Consider the following 18202-nt stretch of genomic DNA (forward strand, 5'->3'; position numbering starts at 1 on the left):
CCTCTATCCGTGGTAAGTAAACAGTTGTCTGGTGTTGCTAAGTCCTCATAAGAAAGCCAGGGTTGACTGATTTTGTTCATGTTGCTATAAATTATACACCTCCCTTTTAAATTTGGACCACCCACATTGTACCAGAATCGAACTGATATCATAAAGCGCCGGGTTTTGCGTTGTCCACAAGTGAGTCTTACAGCTGGTTCTGTGCTGCCCTCTTGTGGAATAAATACAAAATGACAGTCTGAAACTTTTTGATTGCAGACAATCAGAATCTTAAACAATATTTTTCTCCACATTTATTTAGCATAGGCTATCCATCATGGTGTATGCAAAAGAAACAATACATACGCAAATTATACCAAAGTCTGTTTCATCAGAAGGTGTAAAATACATGGGGAAATAATCATAAAAATAGAAATACATCAACCAAATTTGACAGTCTTTTTTACTTCAAAAATAAATAACACAGTTACAAAGTGAAATATAATAATAAAAAAGACTTGGAATAAAACTATCCCAGTCCTATCACAGCTATCCCAGTCCTTCGGTCTTCCAAAACAAAAACAAAAAACAAAAATAATACAGCCAGGTTGTCAAGCCTACTCTTTGCCACAACTGAAAGGCTTAATAAGTCCAAGATCCATGGCCTTGGAGAGGCACGCGCGGGCAACATCGAGCACAGGCTGCCTCTTGGGGTGGTCCTCCTGTTTCCCCACTATGGTCAGAATCTCCAGCAGCTCGCTCTCGATAAGCTTCTTGGCCAACTCGTCGTCTGCGCCTAGCATGTTGTAGACAATCACCAGGCCTCTGTGCTGAACCTCGATATTGTCGTGGAGACACAACCTCTGCAGGATCTCCAAGTACTGTGTTGTCTGTAGGACAGAGATGGAGGGCGAGGGATTCAGTTCCTCACCTTGAGGCAATGCTCTTAGCCTGCGCCTAATAAACCCTCATGTTACTTTAAGGGAAATGTTATTGACTGGAGCTTACGGATAGCAAGGTCAGGCATTGTCTTGGTCTAGCTGAGCAGTGTAATAACATTACAATAACAATAACATTCTGCATTACATTATTACACTAAGTTGACAATTTTATCTAAGGTTAATTGCCATTATTACTGGCCTCATCAGTTCTTACAGGTGAGCAATGTAAGGATCATAGATGCCTTGCTCAAAGTCACTTCAGCCATGGTCGAATATGTAGGGAAAGCCCATTTTTCTACGGATAAGGGTGGGATTCAAACCTGCAACCCTCTGATCCAAAGACCAACTCTCTAGCTTCTGCCATCTTCTGCATAATAATGCACATATGTATTTCACAAGGGAAAAAAAGGCTACATACCACAAGTGAGATCTTGGTGCAGAGCTTGGCGTGCTTGGCGGTGAGCATGGCCAGTGCTCCGGCGGCCGCCCTCTGCAGCTTGTCATCGTCCTCGGAGCACAGCAGCACCAGCAACTTCAGCCTGTCGTTGCCGTCCGCCAAGTACCTGTCCTGGACCTGTGACGACACAACAGCAAAATATGATGAGTGGAGGTGCAAAATGCACACCAGAAACAGAGGTGCTGGCAACCAGAAAATACAATTGTAGAAGGAGAGAGGTGCCGCACACTCACAAGTTAAATAAACAGTTTTTAATGTGACAACGTTTCGGCCTGTTTATTTAACTTGTGACGACACAACAGCAAAAAAACACAACATCTTATTGTCATCGTCATCCTGGACCTGTTATGACACACAGCAAAACATATACAACATCTTATAGTCATCGTCATCCTGGACCTGTTATGACACACAGCAAAAATATACAACATCTTGAGTGCGTTCCAATATGCGACCTTGCCTCCTCTACTTGCCTCCTCCACTTGCTTCTCGTCATGATGACATCACTGACAACAGCATTATATTTCAATATCTTGCAAAAGCTCAATTGTAAAGTCTTTTTCTCATTTGCAATTGGGATGGTGAATGAAAAACAGTCCCTCAAAAGTTGTTGTGGCGAGGCTGACAGCTGGGAAACGTTATCGTTTTCTCCACGGAGGAGGGGCCAGGAGGCGGGACGAGGAGACAAGCACAAGTGGAGGAGGCAAGGTCACATATTGGGATGCACTCCTTATAGTCATTGCTGTCTGCCATGTTCCTGTCCTGGACCTGTGACACACAGGAAAGGAGTAGGTTAAAGCCCACACATCCGAACATCTGACCTGGGAACAGGGCGACCAAATAACCACATAAAAAGACTAGAAAAAAAAGCCCAACTAGGATTTTTCTGCTAAACACTTATTTTTATCTTTCCGTGACGTTTCAGGTGAAAATCCCTCTTCAGACGAACAGAAGAATCCTGGTTGAAGCAGACTTTTTTCTTTTCTTTTTATCAGGACACACAGCAAAAACACAACACAACATCTTATTGTCATCCTGCATCTTGCATCCAGGAATCCTGCATCTATCTGCTCTTCTGCACCTGGGGCCACACAGCAAAACACAGTTTACTCACCGGACGAGTCTCCCATGCAAACTCAATGATGTAACTCTAATATTTTGAATAACCACTCAACCGTATAAATATTACATTGTACTACTGAATGAATGAATGAATGAATTCATTCATGAATGAATCTAGTTCTTAATTAAATCTATATTAAACCTTGTATATATCTAAATAATATATCATGTAATTGTATTGAAAGATACACTTTCCTGAAGTGTGCTACATATACTATCATTGAGTCATCATGGAAGCTTTGTTAAACGCTAGTAACAAGTTGTACGCTGACAGTGCAAATCCCTTTTAAACCCCTTTGGGTAGAGAGTCTACAAGTGACCACTACAATACACAGGACCTGCTGTGAGATTAAGATATGTATTTACCTCTTTGCAGCTGACCAGGTTGCACATGCACTCAGTTGCTGCTTGTCTGATCTGGTCGTGCTCTTCAAACATGTAGGACTCAATGTCTGGCAGAGCGTTCTCCTTCACAATCTTCGTCCTGGGAAAGGTAATGTGAACAGGGCACAATGTCATTAACTTTCTATCACTGAAGACTTACTCGTCATGCAACATGTTTAGATATACATTGTGACTTGGTCATTGCCATTCTAGTTATGACACACTTATTACAACAGCCCCGTTTTGATGTATGTCTAAAGATTTTGTGTAATGTCGTAGTGGTGAAGTGCTATGGTAGTAACATTTTTTCAATAAATACTACCACCTTCAGCTGGCAGAATGGTGCACATGCCATGGTGAGGCCATGGAGTGGTCGTCACACACTCAGAACTTCATGCAGTTACATTTAATAAGACCAACGTTTCGGATTACGCCTTCATCAGGGTCCTGGTGGCGTAAGCCAAAACGTTGGTCTTATTAAATGTAACTGCATGAAGTTCTGAGTGTGCGACGACCATTCTTTTTCAAGTTGAGTCTATTGTCTGCCGTACGCACCTCAAACGGTGTGCGTTTACTGAAACCCAAAGAGAGGCCATGGAGTGGTTCATTGAACCCCTTTTGAATTGTCTTAGTGGATCTGTGTCAGCTCCTGGACCTTCTAATTAGAGCATGGCACAGGAGTGGATTTTTCACTCCTGTCCCATCCCGGTCCTAGAAAAAAAATCCCATCCCGTCCCATCCCAGACTGGAGTAAAAGAAACAAATCCCATCCCGTCCACTCCTGAAAAGAATGTCTTCCAATCCTGCCCACCCACTCAAAATCAACCCCACTCCTGTTTCGTCAAAAAAAAAACACGAGGCTTCTTTTGTTTGTTTTTTAAAGGAAAATAAGCGTCATTCGCGCTCCCGGTCATTTTTATTCCTGCTCCTGCCCGCTCCCATTCATCTTCATTCCTGCTCCTGCCCGCTCACGTTCATCTTTAACATTTTGATTCCCACGGGAATTCCTGAAAAATGTCATCCTCTACTTCTAATACCCACTAGCCTGATAAACCAGACTAAATGTGGATGTAGACAAACATTTTGCCGTCCAGCGGGCGGCGCTTGTTCACCAGGCTAAATACCCACCTTAGTTTCTCACTGAAGCCAGACAGGTTGGTCAGACTCATCAGAGCTTCAAAGTTCTCCATTCCATCCCTCTCTGTATTCAACAAGCTGACCAGAGGCCTCACAACCTCATACACCTGGAACATTACAAACACAAAATGAACTTCAGCCAGCCACCCGGATTAGCTAAGATTTGGAGGATTCTTCTGTATTTTGTTAAAGGGTGGTGTGGTCCTTACCCTCTCTCCAGGGAAGGCAATCTCTGGGTTGGAAATGGCAGCAATCTTTGCCAAGGCGTGACAGGCCTTGACTTTTCCTAATTTTGTTCCCTCCAGTGCCAAAGGAATGAGTGCCTTTAAGAATATAATTAAAATTAAACATTAAGTAAGGGTTAACGTTCGGCGAGAAGGTCGCTACCGTGGAATAGCAGCACGACAGAGAGAATCTTTAGACCCCGACGCGGAGCGGAGGGGTCTTGTTCTCTCTGAAGTGCTGCTATTCCACAAAGCGACCGACTCGCCGAAAGTTAACCCGCTTATTATATGGATATAGGCCTACTTAAATGATTCACACATGCGGGGACATTTCTTTAGACCTATTTAATGTTAAGATTGTTGCTGCGCAAAACAAAACAGTGCCGTTGTGGAACACCGCTAGGCAACAGCTAGGTAGGCTAGCCAGGACAGGTGTTGTCTATCACAGCAGCTGATTAGAGTGACAAAAGACCGGACCCCCTGCGGAGTGATATGAAACATTCGCTTTAGCCACTGACTTGTATACAAGCCAGTGGCTTTAGCAGTGAACGTCTTGTTGCCATTGACAGCGGTAGCCAGGACAACGGGTGCTGTCTATCACAGCAGCTGATTAGAGTCTTGTTGAAAAGTCGCTTTAGCAGTGAAAAGTCTTGTTGCCATTGACAGCGGTCTGTTATAGACCAACCCGTCCGTTATCGAAAAATAACAGACGTCCGAACGTTGGGGAGCCCCGTTGAAATGAATGGAGCATTCGACAGATGACGTCACAACCATATAATAACACAGAATAATGTCATTATAACACAACAATACATAATAACATAAAATGATAATAGCATGCCCATTGTTATCATTATTGAAATTGAAATTGATAATGCCATGCTTGTTTTCTGGAATGGATGCTTATATGTCCGAAATTAGGATTTACCTTTCCACCCCCCTGAGCAACAATGGCACCACGGTCTTTTGGATCATCTGCCAAAGCCAAGAAGACCCTGCAAAAGGAGCAAATTTCTCTTAACATCTTCCAATGATTTTGTTAATGGATTTAGTATTACATTACATTACATTGCATTTGGCAGGCGCTTTATAACCAAAGCAACTAACAAATGAGGACATGATCATGGCCAGCATGGATCAGCATAGTACGCATGGATAGGGAACATAAGATCAAAGAAGCAAGTGCTCTTCACCTTGACAGCATTTCTTTGGTCTGGTCAGTGAGGATGGTGCTGTCTGCTTTCACCATGACAGCAAGAGCAGACGTCACACCAGCTTTCAACATCCTCTTCACTCGGAGCTGAATGAAGTCCTTTTTATCCTGAGAGATTAAAAAAAACATACAAATCTATCAGTGGCCGAAGTAAAGCATGCAGACATCTTTCAACAATTGTCAATGTACAGTAAATCAAAGTGAATGATTCCCCCTGGGATCAATAAATGATACTCTAGTTATTTTTTATTTTTACTTTTTTTCTGCTGTCTATTATATGTGGCTAATTTGGATTTTTGTCTCAACCAGCTTCAGAATGGCCGTCTCTGGGCATGTCCAAATCTGTTCTTAAAACCACCCATAATATTTGTTTTCAAGAATATGCAACTCATTAAGTTTTCAGGGGTATTCACTGACATTCCATTTTTGGATAAAACCATGATTTCTATTTGGACATGTAGACGGCCATTGTAAAGCCAATTCAGCCAAATTAGCCAAACAGAGAATGCAGCAAACATTGCAAAAAAAAAAAAAAAAAACGTGAGGGAAACTCTAAAACATTGCAAAAAAAAATGTTCAAAATAGTGCACTTCTCCTGTGTTGTGAGGTGTTCAAAATAGTGCACTTGTCCTTTAAGTGGTGTGTTGTGAGTTACCTTGGGATGCTGCTCTGGCACGTGCTGCTTGGAGAACTTGGCCAGCTGCACCAGCTCAGGAAGGATGTCCTTCTTGTCGTAGCTGTTGGTGCAGTTGACCAGGGTGCAGGCCACGGCGTAGAGAATAGTCTTGTCTGGAGACTGTCAAAAAGGACAGAATGAAGAAAAATTGATTTTATGTACAGTACGCATGCACCATGCAGAATTGATATGGTAACTGATGTATTGACAATTATCTGCTTTATTATCTTCTTTGCATAGTATGATATAAGGAATACCTTGGCAAGGTCAAACATAGCTTTCATGGCAGGCTCGTCCTCAACAAAGTCATCTTTTACATCCGCGTCATTGGTGAGGTAGGCCAAACCCTCCACGGCCCACTTCCTCGTACGAGCATCAATATTCGGATTACACAGCCATCTGGAAATCAGTGACAAAGTGATTAGTTTATATCTGCTAGCACTTAATCTATGTGAGTTTTTTTTAACATAACTCAATACCATTTCACCAGAAATACTCACTTTCTGCACTGTTTGGCCAACTTCTCTGTAGAGCCCTCGGCAAACTGTCTCAGGCCATAGTCATCACCACCAGCAGAGCCAATCTTACACAGACCCTATGGGGTGATAAGATACACAAGTACAGTGCATTAGCCATTGCCAAGTGGTCAGATGACAGTGAATAAGGGATTTCTTTAGATATAGTCAGGAAAATATAATATGTTAATGTAAAATGTTCATTAATATACGGCCAAAACAATATTTTCTCTATTTTAACAGCTGGTATGTTGTCTTTCACTATACTCCATGCAAAAGATAGATTACGACAATTATGTTTTGTTTTTTCATTCATCATAATGTACCCAGTTGTCTCATCTCCAAGTGAATTGAGATGATACACTACAGTGCGTATGTACGCACCACGAGAGCGCGGATCTTGATCTTCTCGTTCTTGGTCTTCTTGTAGATCTCCTTGAGCAGTGAGACGCCGTTGGTGGTGAAGAAGGAGGCGCGGCTCATCTTGGTGGAGGAGTGGATGAGGGCCTCCACGGCCACCATCTGGTCCACCTCGCGCTCCGAGCCGCACAGCGCCACCATCATCTCCATCACGCCCTGCCGGCCCACCAGCTTGTCGCCCACCTCGAACGGACCCTGCAGGATGCCCGACAAGGTGTTGATGGCGTGGATGTTCTTGTCCATGTCATTGGGGTCAAACTTGCTCCTGTGGTTAAAAAAAAAAAATATATATATATATATATATACATTAGGGCTGTAATGATATTGAATCGAACCGAGAAATCGTGATACACAAAGTCACGATACTGTATCGCGATACAAGGAGGCAGTATCGTGATACGCTCTTTTAACGTTTTCATACACATCATCCCAGAAAACAACCACATGATATGAAGTGATAGTGCTTTCAAGCATCATCATTATTATATAGAAACGTTTTAAAATTATTAGTAGCCTCTTGTAACCTATTCTACCTATAAACTATCATAGTTTTTAATCATAAAGTTTATAATGTTGGCCAATGTGAAATCGTGGGGTGAATCGAACCATAGGTCATGAATCGTGATACAAACCGAATCGTGACTTGAGTGTATCATTACAGCCCTAATTTATATATATTGACAAATAAGATTATGAACAACAATGAGCAGAAGAACAGGGCTTCTAACCTTAGATTAGTGGTCTCCCCCAAGGGCTAACCGAAGGCAGAGGGCCAAACAAATCATCCACCCATATGGCCACAGGTAGCGCACACATACACTGTATATGTTTTCATTTGTTCCAACCTCATGGCGGGCCAAATGTTTGCCATGCCTGGGCCGGATCTGGCCCACGGGCCGCCATTTGGAGACCACTGCCTTAGGCAATGAACCCATAGCAGATTTAAAAGTAAGTACTGCTCATTCACATTATTTGTTACAGTTTTTTTCTGATTACATCATTGTGTAGTCTCAGAGAGTTATTCAACTCAGAAAGAAGGACCAACGAGAAGAGTGCTAAATGTGATTCTTAATAAACCTTGTTTAAAAATTACATTACAACAGCTCATTACTGAGGTAAGGCCTGCATGTAATTAGCCGTTTAATCAGAATTCTGAATACATTTCACTTTTCTATTATGAATGAAGGGGGAACTCACGAAATGTATTCATCACAGATGTCCCTGAAGTTGTCTCTCTCTGGGTCGCAGCGCAGGTCATCGTACAGCTTGTTGAGGAGGATGCTGGCAATCAGCTGGGTGTTCTCTGTCAACGGCAGCTGATCTGGCAGCTCAGGGATCTGTCCACACACCTTCAGGATCTTACGAAGGCCTGAAAAGCACAAGGCAAACATTTACACAACATGAATATCATTATTTATGATTTAGTCTGCACTGGACTGGACTGGTTGCACAGGATTTTTGCTTTAGAAGCACAGAGTAGGCTACGTACAGTATTTCCTTTGTTCTACAATTTACACAACAATCTTTAACCCCATAATGCACGTCGTACCTTCTGTGGCACGCTGTGATAGTCAGTGAAAAGATGGTGCTACACTACTATGACCTGACACAGTGCCTTTAGTAATGCACTATGACTTGATCATAGCCATTCTGGTAACAGACAATGTATAACGGCATGTCTTAACGGGTTACACCTCAAAGGGCATAATTAGAATTACAGTGTGAGGCCCTTCCATTGCTTACCATGGTCAATGGTGAAAAGAGCTCTGGAATGGTCCTGTTCTTTTTTGTTTTGACGTGGAACATTCTTACACAGGAGATTGAGAGCTTGGTCTCTGCCATGCCCTGACACCGTCTTGCTGGACACCATCTCCAAAAAAGCCAAAAGGATGGTCTTCAGGTCTTTGCTTGCATCTGAAATGAGAGGAATTCATCTTTTTCTCCTCAAACAGTGATATTTGAACATACACAACAGTGCTGAAATGTGAGGATAAACTCACAATGTATACCAATTTGTGTTCCATGTCTCACCTTACCAGTGACATGATTGTCTTTACTATTAACTTGTTTTGCTTTGATTATTATTATTATTATTACCATTAGTATTACTTCATAATGATCTGCAATGCACTTTGAGTCAACCACTGTCGTATTAACTGTAAAATAATGATGCTATCTTGACTTGACTTGACTTGACTTGACTTGACTTGACTTGACTTGACTTGACTTGACTTACCAAGAACAATGGCCTCCTCTTTGCCATACTCCCTCCTGTCCTCTCCTGCCAGGGAGTCATAAACACACTGGAAGAGGTTGGCCGTTGCCAAGGCAATCTCCTCGTTATCCACCGCCATTATCCTGCACAGTTTCTCAATGCCAACAAGGTGGGTGATAGCCATGGCCTGTCAACAAATGGGAGAAGAAAATCAATAATAAAATCAGAAAACAGCAAGGAGCTAAGGAGCTGTGCTCTCTTCTATTATTATGTGGGTCTACATACTTTCATACGTCCTCACTGTACATACAGTAGCAGTGATTGTGAGGCACTTTAGTACATTAGTTTCCCCTGTGCTTTCTATCTAGTTCAGATCCTTACCCTGGCTTTGTGGCCAGTACACATTCCTGACAGGGTTCGGATGGCTGCAAGAATCATCTCGGGCTTCCCGGTCTCAATCAGCTGTTGTAAGAGGGCCACTCCGTTGTTCTGGAAGATTCTCTCAGCACCAGCGTCCTCTCGTGCCAGGACAATCAAGTTGTTTGCAGCCTAAAAAATACACGGAGCACATTTTATACAGACATTTGTACAGTTGAGAAGAGTATGTAAATGTTTTTTTTCTGGTTTCTTTCTTAATTGTGTGGCTGCTGATAAACACACTAACCTTTTCACATTTGTCTTTCTCTGGTTCATCAGAAAGCAGGATGTCAAACATGTTCTGTACTCTTGAGTCCGTGGAGAAGGATGTTTTCAGCTGTGAGGGGGGGCAAGGCAACAGTATAATTTCTTCAGTACATTATTACATATACAGCCAGTATTACAGCTGGTCATCAACATATCTTTCTTTCTTTCTTTCTTTCTTTCTTTCTTTCTTTCTTTCTTTCTTTCTTTCTTTCTTTCTTTCTTTCTTTTTGTCTTTATGGAGAAGGTTGTAATTGTAATTTCCCTCTATACGTAGGCTATTACATACAGCAAGAATTACAGCCGGTAACATATCTTTCTTTCTTTCTTTCTTTCTTTCTTTCTTTCTTTCTTTCTTTTTTTGTGTTTAAAAGATTTACCTTCTGTTGGATTTCGGCACCAAGCCGTCTCAGGGTTTCGATGAAGGTTTTGTTCTTGGGCTCAATTGTGGCGCATCTCTGGACGTCTTTGAAGGCCATGTCTAGCTTGCCCAACTTCTCAAGAGCCTGGCAGCGTCTGTACAGGGCTTTGATATCTTTGGCATCTACATCAATGGCTGTAATGAAAAGTACCAAGATGAACATGGAAGTGTTGATTCAGTGTTCACCATTTGCTTATGAAATGTTTTATATGGAGGCTTTTTTCACGAAAAAAGTGTGCATTCATACCTTTTGAAGCATCTGCAGCTGCTTGGCTGTATTTTTCCTGAAAATAAACAAAAAAAACATACAGTAGGAATGCATGGTATGGTAAGTGAAAAAGCATTCAAGTGTGTGTGTGTGTGTGTGTGTGTGTGTGTGTGTGTGTGTGTGTGTGTGTGTGTGTGTGTGTGTGTGTGTGTGTGTGCGTGTTTAGGATAATTGATAGATTTTACCTTTTTAAGGAAGCAGGCACAGCGATTTCTGTAGACAATGGCTGCCACTTTTTTGTCTTTGCATACTTTTAGCGATTGTGTGTAGCTATCAATGGCCTTGTCGATTTCCCCTCCCTGGAAATACTTATTCCCCTCTTCCTTTAACTGGACTGCGTCTGCCATCTACAATTAAAAACATTGACGAACAATAATATTAGGGTACATATCAGACACTTCACTGTTATATTTTCACCCACCAAACACATGTCCTAAGCAAATACAATTTCAAAAGGATTTTTTTTCTTGTTTCCTGATTATTTGAATTCCTGACTCTACTTCTACTATCGGGGGAAAGCCACATGGTTGAAAGCTCTTCAACGGCAGGTAGACTACTCATAATGGCACACTGATTTCTGTCTGTTCAAATCCGTCATTTAAAAACATGCAATTTAAAATCACACATTTGGTGCCTTGATGAACTTCTGTAAACTGTAGTGTTGCTAAATATACCTGCAATCCTTCCTGCGAAATTATGCAACGCTTCTGACAATGCAGAGAAAGCATTTCACACATTTCGGTTGAAACCATTTGGTAAAATCAACAAGCCATGGAAGTCATTACTTTCATTTATGAATTTTAACATTTATACAGAAGGATACTCTTACAAATTACATGTATACTGTACATTGAACTTCATCAATTCTGTAGGAAATAGAAAAAAGAATGAAAATGTTCAATTCTTACCCTTCCACCCTACAAGTCTCAAAGACAACTTTTTGCAAATGGCCCAACACATGTTATCTGAAAGTTTAAAAGCCCTCCTCCAACCCTTATTTGGGCAACATTTGCTCACTACTGAAAGCCTACAGCTGATAGCAACCAGAACAGACAGTCAGCCCTTGAGATTTCACAATGCCCCCCAAAATACTGTGCCAGACATAGAGGTGACAGGGGTCATGGCGAGAATCAAGACAATAAAAAAACACACACAAGATGTCAACATACCGCAAAAGATGTGTGTCAGTTCAATTTTCTCCTACAGCTTGTTTGAGTTCTCACCACAAATGATTAGCTTTTGTCTCAACGTGGTTGACCACCATGTGGGACTTATATATATCACAGAGATAGGCGCATAGCAGAGGCAAGGGGGTGTGTTCACTCTTACCAAGGTAGGGGGTCCACATTGGCATCAACCAAACAAAACAAAGAAAATTCATGACCGTTCATGAACTATGTCTAGCTATTTTTGCCCTATAAGTGTTCATACTCTATTTCTATGTGATAAAGTTTCTATTGGCTGTTTGGAGGAGAAATATGTGTGAATTACATCCAACACAGCCCCCCCTTTGAGTTAAATGGGCCACCACTGGTCTTCTATTTAAGGAAAAGGTTTGACAGCTGAGAGATCGCCAGCAAATGTCTGTGTCCCTTGACTGTGAGGGGGCAGTGTAAGGGGTGGGGTGGGGGGCTGGGACAGCTGTGGGCATGGAAGAGCCCAGTAGATTCTAGAATGAGAAGGTTCCTGAATGGCACTTGAACATTCTAGAGAGTGAGCTGTAGTTTGTCTGCCGAGTGTCTTTTGCGTCCTTTCAACAATTTGAATGAACTTTTAGAATTTATGTCAATGCAAAATCTACAAAGTATCAACATATTTTCTGAATTTAGTTACAGTAAACACGTCTGGACTTTAAAGGATAACACCAATTTCAACATGCAGTTGTAATGCTCAAACAACCCTTGACTTGTTAGTACTCGTTGATGCTGCATTTTTCGGCTCAGCCCTTTCCGAGATCTGAGCTATTCTAATGGGGGCAGATTTTGGTTTCATTTTTAAAAATTCTTAACATAGGCCTACTCCAAATATTTTCCCAAAAGCTATCGTTGTTTGTTGTCTGCTGATGTTGCATAATCTTTTGGATGTTTTTGGGAATAAATCAAGATGGGTTTTTTTTTGTGTAAACAAACACCTGCCCCCACTACAATGACCAGGCTCTCGGAAAAGGCTGAAGAAAATAAAAAAAAAAAAACATTCTCAGGCACTGACAAGTCCATGGTAGTGTGCATGTTGAAGTTGGCTGGAGTTATCCTTTAAATTCTTACATGACAGAAAAGTGGTGTCCACTACTCACCCAAAAGCCCCAAAAACCATTCCGCACACAACGTATTCCAGCCTCATGCAATAATAAATAGCCAGCCTATTCTTGGTCCAAATATGACCGCAACTAAGTTTTTACGCTTCTGTTTGCTTTTATTGGTCTGGATAATAAGGACAAACAAGCAAAAGGAAAGTTAATTTCTTATGAAATACAAGATACATACATATGCCAGTATTTTGGGGCTTAATACAGTTAAAATCGTTGGCCAGGGTTTATATAGGTGGTAAAGTGTCTTATTTTTCATGTAAGCCGTTGTCTTGTTTTAAGACAAGTTAAAAGAGGGAGCATGTCGCTAAGCTAGTGAAAGTCAATGGATCCGTGTAGCATGTAGCAATGCTACATGGATGCATTGACTTTCACGAGCTTAGCGACATGCTCCAACTTGCTCTTAAAGCAAGACAACGCTTCACATGAAAAATAAGACACTTTACCACCTTTATAAACCCCAGCCAACGATTTTAACTGTATTAAGCCCCAAAATAATGGCATACTCCTTTAATGTATCCCTTTGGCATAGGTCTTAGCATAGGCCTTTGTGGTTTGGCTAATTGTTGATTAGTTTGCTAAATGTTTTGCATGTGACACTAGGATATATACTGTAAACTTGTAGCCAAAGATTGCGGTTCGACTCCCGACCCGCCAGGTTGGTGGGGGGAGTAGGCTAGTTAACCTAATTAACCCCATTCTCCTCCATGACTGAGGTACCCTGAGCATGGTACCGTCCCACAACACTGCCCCCTTGCAGAGGTAAGGGCCATAAATGCAATTTCATTGTGTTTAGTGTGCAGTGTTCACTCGTGTGCTGTGGAGTGCTATGACACAATAACAATGGGAGTTGGAGTTTCTCAGTTGGGCTTTCACTTTCACTTCACTATATTAGGGATTTGGTGCCTTCATTATTTGACAGGACATTGGAGAACGGGACCCACTAGTTTGACGCCCTCTCGGTACTTCACATGGTAATCAAACATTTCAAACAAGCGATTTAAGGTTAGGGTTAGGTTTAGGGTTAAGGTTAGGGTTAGGGTTAGGGTTAAGGTTAGGGTTAGGTTTAGGGTTAGGTTTAGGGTTAAGGTTAGGGTTAGGGTTAGGTTTAGGGTCGTATGACGTAAGCGGTAAGTACCGAAAGGGCGTCGAACTAGTGAGTCCCATTGGAGAACAGACAGGAAATATGGTTGCCAGAGAGAGATGTATAAGTATCGGTAAATGACCTCAAAGTGGAATCAAAATAGGGTCCCCGGCAGGGGCGCAACTACTCATTTCTGGGGGGGTATGCAAGAACGATTTTGGTGCCCGCCCCCCCCCCAAAAAAAAGCACTTAATAATTATTTGGCGCCCTCCTCTTTGGTGCCCCCCTCTCTCTGGCGCCCCCCTGCAACGCATACGGCGCATATACTGTAGTTGCGCCCCTGGTCCCCAGCGTAATGTATTATACAGTGCACTAGTCCAGGGGTTCCCAAACTTTACCACCTCATCCTTTCGCGCACCCCCCCCCAGTGGTCCCCGGCCCCTACTTTGAAAACCACTGCACTAGACTAGGCCTACTGGTCCCCCAAAAAAACTGAAAAGCAGAAATAGTGTGCCTTTAAATGCAAGAATGACAAACCATAGCCAGAAGGTGGGCTAGATGTTGCAAACTCATTCTACTCATTCTGTACCCCTTAATCAGTTGTATGCCGAAAATTAACATGATTTGCCTTCAGGACCTTAAATAAGCACCTTTTTAGAAATCCTGCCTAGACTATTCTGGAAAAAATCTGATCTCTTCTAAGGTGAATGTAGCATGGACCTACCCCGTCCTCAATACTATTGTAGCTTTGCCGAAATGCCATGGTCATACAGCCTGAAAGAAATTGGGCAGAGGTCCATTTTTTGTTTTTGTTAAATTATTTTTAATAGGCCTAAATGTATTTAATGTAATATACATACATGTTACAAGAATAATTAATCCACATCATAATTTGCTGGATGGTGCAATGTCATTTTTTGCCACCTGATGACGCCAAAACATTCCAAGCGCGAGGGCGCTGTTTAGGCTGATAGCCAGGATATGCTGGGGAGAGCATTAGCCCATTATTGGTATTTTGCTTATACATTTTAATCATTCAGATTGTCCAGCCCATATTGCAAGTGGTAAACCACTTTACGGTGCCATGTCCACACACAATAATTAAAATATAGGCCTACTGTAACTATCTGCTGGATGGTGCCGCGGCGCCAATGTTATCCTGTAGGTGGCCATATATGCTTATCAATGGCTGCATTATCAGTGTGCGGCGATGGTGCGGCAGAACTTGACACAAACACTTGACCACAACATCACAGCACGCCCAAAGAGGTGGAGACTGCTGCTGCCTGCGAGTGCGAATGACTGCAAGTTCCTCTTGGCATTGATACTGCGAATAGTCACTGAAAGAGGCGGCAGCTCTCATTTTTCTTCATAACCTCAAGTCAGTCCTGTTCGCATATTTGGATAATAAGAACGGCGTCACCCCATTTGAACCAGCACCGAAACTGACTCGAGAGAATCCTTTGTATAAAAGGTAAGAAATATATCTATGGTTCCATACTTTACTGCGGAAAACATGGGCATTCTGTAGCCAACCTACCTGTCCATTGGCAACACCTGTACTTTAACGTGATATGTCGCAACATACAGTACGCGCGCAGGGCTTTGATTAGCCTATCAGGTGCCCTGTCCTTCAAAGAGAATTTTGTATGCCGTGTCCATTAGAATGAAGGTATGAATCCTCCACCTCTGGAAACCGATGTGCTTCCTGAGAATGATCAATTCATCTGTGTTTTGGTGGCTTGAGCACAAATATGCAAGTAGGCTTGAGACTTGGCTAACGCCATGTTAGTTATGCGGTAATGTTGTCCTAATTGTTTTGCCACTGAACTGATTTTACATTGACAATATTTAGTTTTCCAAATTTTCCTCAAAACACACTGCTTGAGTGATATGCATAATGTCAACATTTACAAAGGGTAGATAACCCTCACAGTCATACTATTCGCCAAACTGTAGAATTATTGAGACAGCAAGGCCTATTCTTTTTTCTTTTTATATGAATTGCAGCTATATCACATTTCAAACTAAATCACAGTTTTCCTGATTGAGATGAGACAGCAACTCTCTCTCTCTCTCTCTCTCTCTCTCTCTCTCTCTCTCTCTCTCTCTCTCTCTCTCTCTCTCTCTCTCTCTCTCTCTCTCGTTTGGCACTAACAATATAAAGACATAGCAGTTATAAAGTTAAGTTTCAAGGCAGAGTGTAACAGTGACCATAAACAGTGAAACATGTGATGTGCCTACTTAAATTCATGACAATAAGCAGAGTCATGGGTCTGCTCCTCTGTCCTACCTGGGGTCAACCCCACCTGTCACATGATTGTGTTAAACAATGGAAGGAAGACAATCCATTTTGGGCTGTTCTGCACATTCCCGCTGTGTTTACACTCAAGGAGGTTTTTTAATCCCCTGGACATAACCCAAGTCACTCATCTAAGAGAAAGTCCATACTGGGCATTGTGATTCCCCCTGTCGGCATTCTCAGACAGTATTAATGTGCACCTTTGAAGAATCCGTTTTGATGTTAAAACAATGAGAAGGACAAATAAACATGGCAATCCACTTTCAGGACATTTTTTGTTGTTGTGGCTGCTGACTGAGTGTTTACAGTTTTGTGCTCTCATGATCCTTGGCTGACTATGGCATCAAACGTTACAACTCCCACCCTGAAAATCACAGAAGGCCTCATTATTGTAGATTTTGATGGGCGGATGTAGCTATGTACTGCAAGATATTTTGTAGATCACGTCTTCCCAACCGTCAGCTCTCTCTGCTTCCATTTCTGGTGATTTTAGTTTTGCCATTTGTCAGTGTGTGAAGATCCTCATTCATCCAGGTCGTGTTTTCCAAGGTGTTTAGTTGAAAGCAAGTGGTGGAGACTAACTCCAAGAGGAAGTCTAGTTGCTAACAACTAGCTGGGAAGCTGACAGGGGGGCACAAAGGGGTAATTTGTCCTGGGCCTAGGGAGACAGGGGGCCCAGAAACGGGTCCTCAATACATTGTTTGTATTGGATTTGGGGCCTTTTCAGATGACTTTGTCCCAAGCCCAGCCAAAGCTGTCGGCGTCCCTGACAACTAGGCTTCAGTCTTTGGAGTTTTTAGATGTATGTGTTATGTGTTGTAAATATGTGGCAGCGTGTGTGCCTGTTCCTTCACACTTTCCTTCCGGGCTGAGAACATGAATCTTGAATGTTGAATCTTGATTCGGCCTACTTTTGCCAAGTCGTCACAAGGCGCCCCATTTGCAGCTCTGGTCTGCCATCGCTGCCCGCGCCCGACCGCCCGTCTGTGCCCGTAGCGGCTGGCTGCACCCTCCGAGCCCCCAACACATTCCTACTGTGGTGCTGACGCCAGAGCCCCCCCCCCCCCCCTCAGTGTACACACACACACACACACACACACACACACACACACACACACACACACACACACACACACACACACACACACACACACACACACACACACACACACACACACACCACAGACATTACACATCCAACTCCATTAGGTCAGAGATGTGAAATATTTCTGCCAGCGCGCTGGACAGAAGGCACAAGGCAGAGGTCAGACTCACTATTGGGATGGTGAAACGCAGTGGACTATTTTCACAGGATCATTCCGCACTGTATTCCGTGTTAAATTCAGTAGGCCTAGATTCATTGCTGACCTGAAGCCCAGCATCTCGCCGTCCTGTGACAACTTATACAGGGCGTTAAAAAGGAAACACAGGGAGATTGCCATAGGGAAGTTAGTTTTCTCACAGTAGGGCTGGGTGGAGTGGGGATGGGGGGGGGGCATCTTTGCTCTCAAGCAGCAGTCAACAAGATATGAGAGAGAGAGAGAGAGAGAGAGAGAGAGAGAGAGAGAGAGAGAGAGAGAGAGAGAGAGAGAGAGAGAGAGAGAGAGAGAGAGAGAGAGAGAGAGAGAGAGATTTGTGTGAGAGAGATAGAACTAGAACTGGTTTGGTTTGCTAATACTGTCGGCACATGAATTGCACATGCACTGGGGTTCAGGAAACCTACTCAGTGTTTCTTGCCAAACATTTGTTTATTCAAGGTGAGAGACATTTGAATATCATGATTGGGAAGGCTATGTTGTGCAATCTTGCTGTATCAGAGAGCCTAGTCAAGGTGAGAAATGTTTGTTGTCAAGGTGAC

General features: G+C 42.6%; 2 protein-coding genes across 2 annotated transcripts in view; one reads left to right on the forward strand and one right to left on the reverse strand.

Annotated features, from left to right (window-relative positions):
• Positions 1-284: 284 nt before the first annotated feature.
• unc45b (unc-45 myosin chaperone B) lies at positions 285-11910 on the reverse strand. The gene is made up of 20 exons (XM_063195009.1): positions 11823-11910; positions 10839-11000; positions 10633-10669; positions 10345-10520; positions 9948-10037; positions 9665-9832; positions 9305-9470; positions 8812-8982; positions 8266-8437; positions 7033-7333; positions 6634-6728; positions 6391-6532; positions 6113-6253; positions 5438-5565; positions 5173-5239; positions 4230-4343; positions 4012-4127; positions 2866-2983; positions 1339-1494; positions 285-869 (listed from the first exon to the last, which is right to left on the reverse strand). The coding sequence occupies exons 2-20, from the start codon at positions 10998-11000 to the stop codon at positions 597-599; spliced, it is 2793 nt and encodes a 930-aa protein (XP_063051079.1). The 5' UTR covers positions 11823-11910; the 3' UTR covers positions 285-596.
• Positions 11911-15320: 3410 nt separating this feature from the next.
• The window catches only part of pip5k1bb (phosphatidylinositol-4-phosphate 5-kinase, type I, beta b), a 53600-nt gene continuing 50718 nt past the window's right edge, over positions 15321-18202 (forward strand). The window contains exon 1 of the mRNA XM_063195010.1: positions 15321-15516. The gene's annotated coding sequence lies outside the window, so the exon portion shown is untranslated. The remainder of the gene's footprint in view (positions 15517-18202) is intronic.

Source organism: Engraulis encrasicolus, chromosome 3 (assembly GCF_034702125.1).
Source record: "Engraulis encrasicolus isolate BLACKSEA-1 chromosome 3, IST_EnEncr_1.0, whole genome shotgun sequence".
NCBI lineage: Eukaryota > Metazoa > Chordata > Actinopteri > Clupeiformes > Engraulidae > Engraulis > Engraulis encrasicolus.

Excerpts from the sequence above, each read along its gene's own strand:
- unc45b (XM_063195009.1), bottom strand. The coding sequence starts at position 11,000 with ATGGCAGACGCAGTCCAGTTAAAGGAAGAGGGGAATAAGTATTTCCAG. Across the intron at positions 10,521-10,632 it reads AGCTGCAGATGCTTCAAAAG|CCATTGATGTAGATGCCAAA; the intron begins GTATGAATGCAC and ends TTTTCATTACAG. Across the intron at positions 6,729-7,032 it reads TCAAGATCCGCGCTCTCGTG|GGTCTGTGTAAGATTGGCTC; the intron begins GTGCGTACATAC and ends ATCACCCCATAG.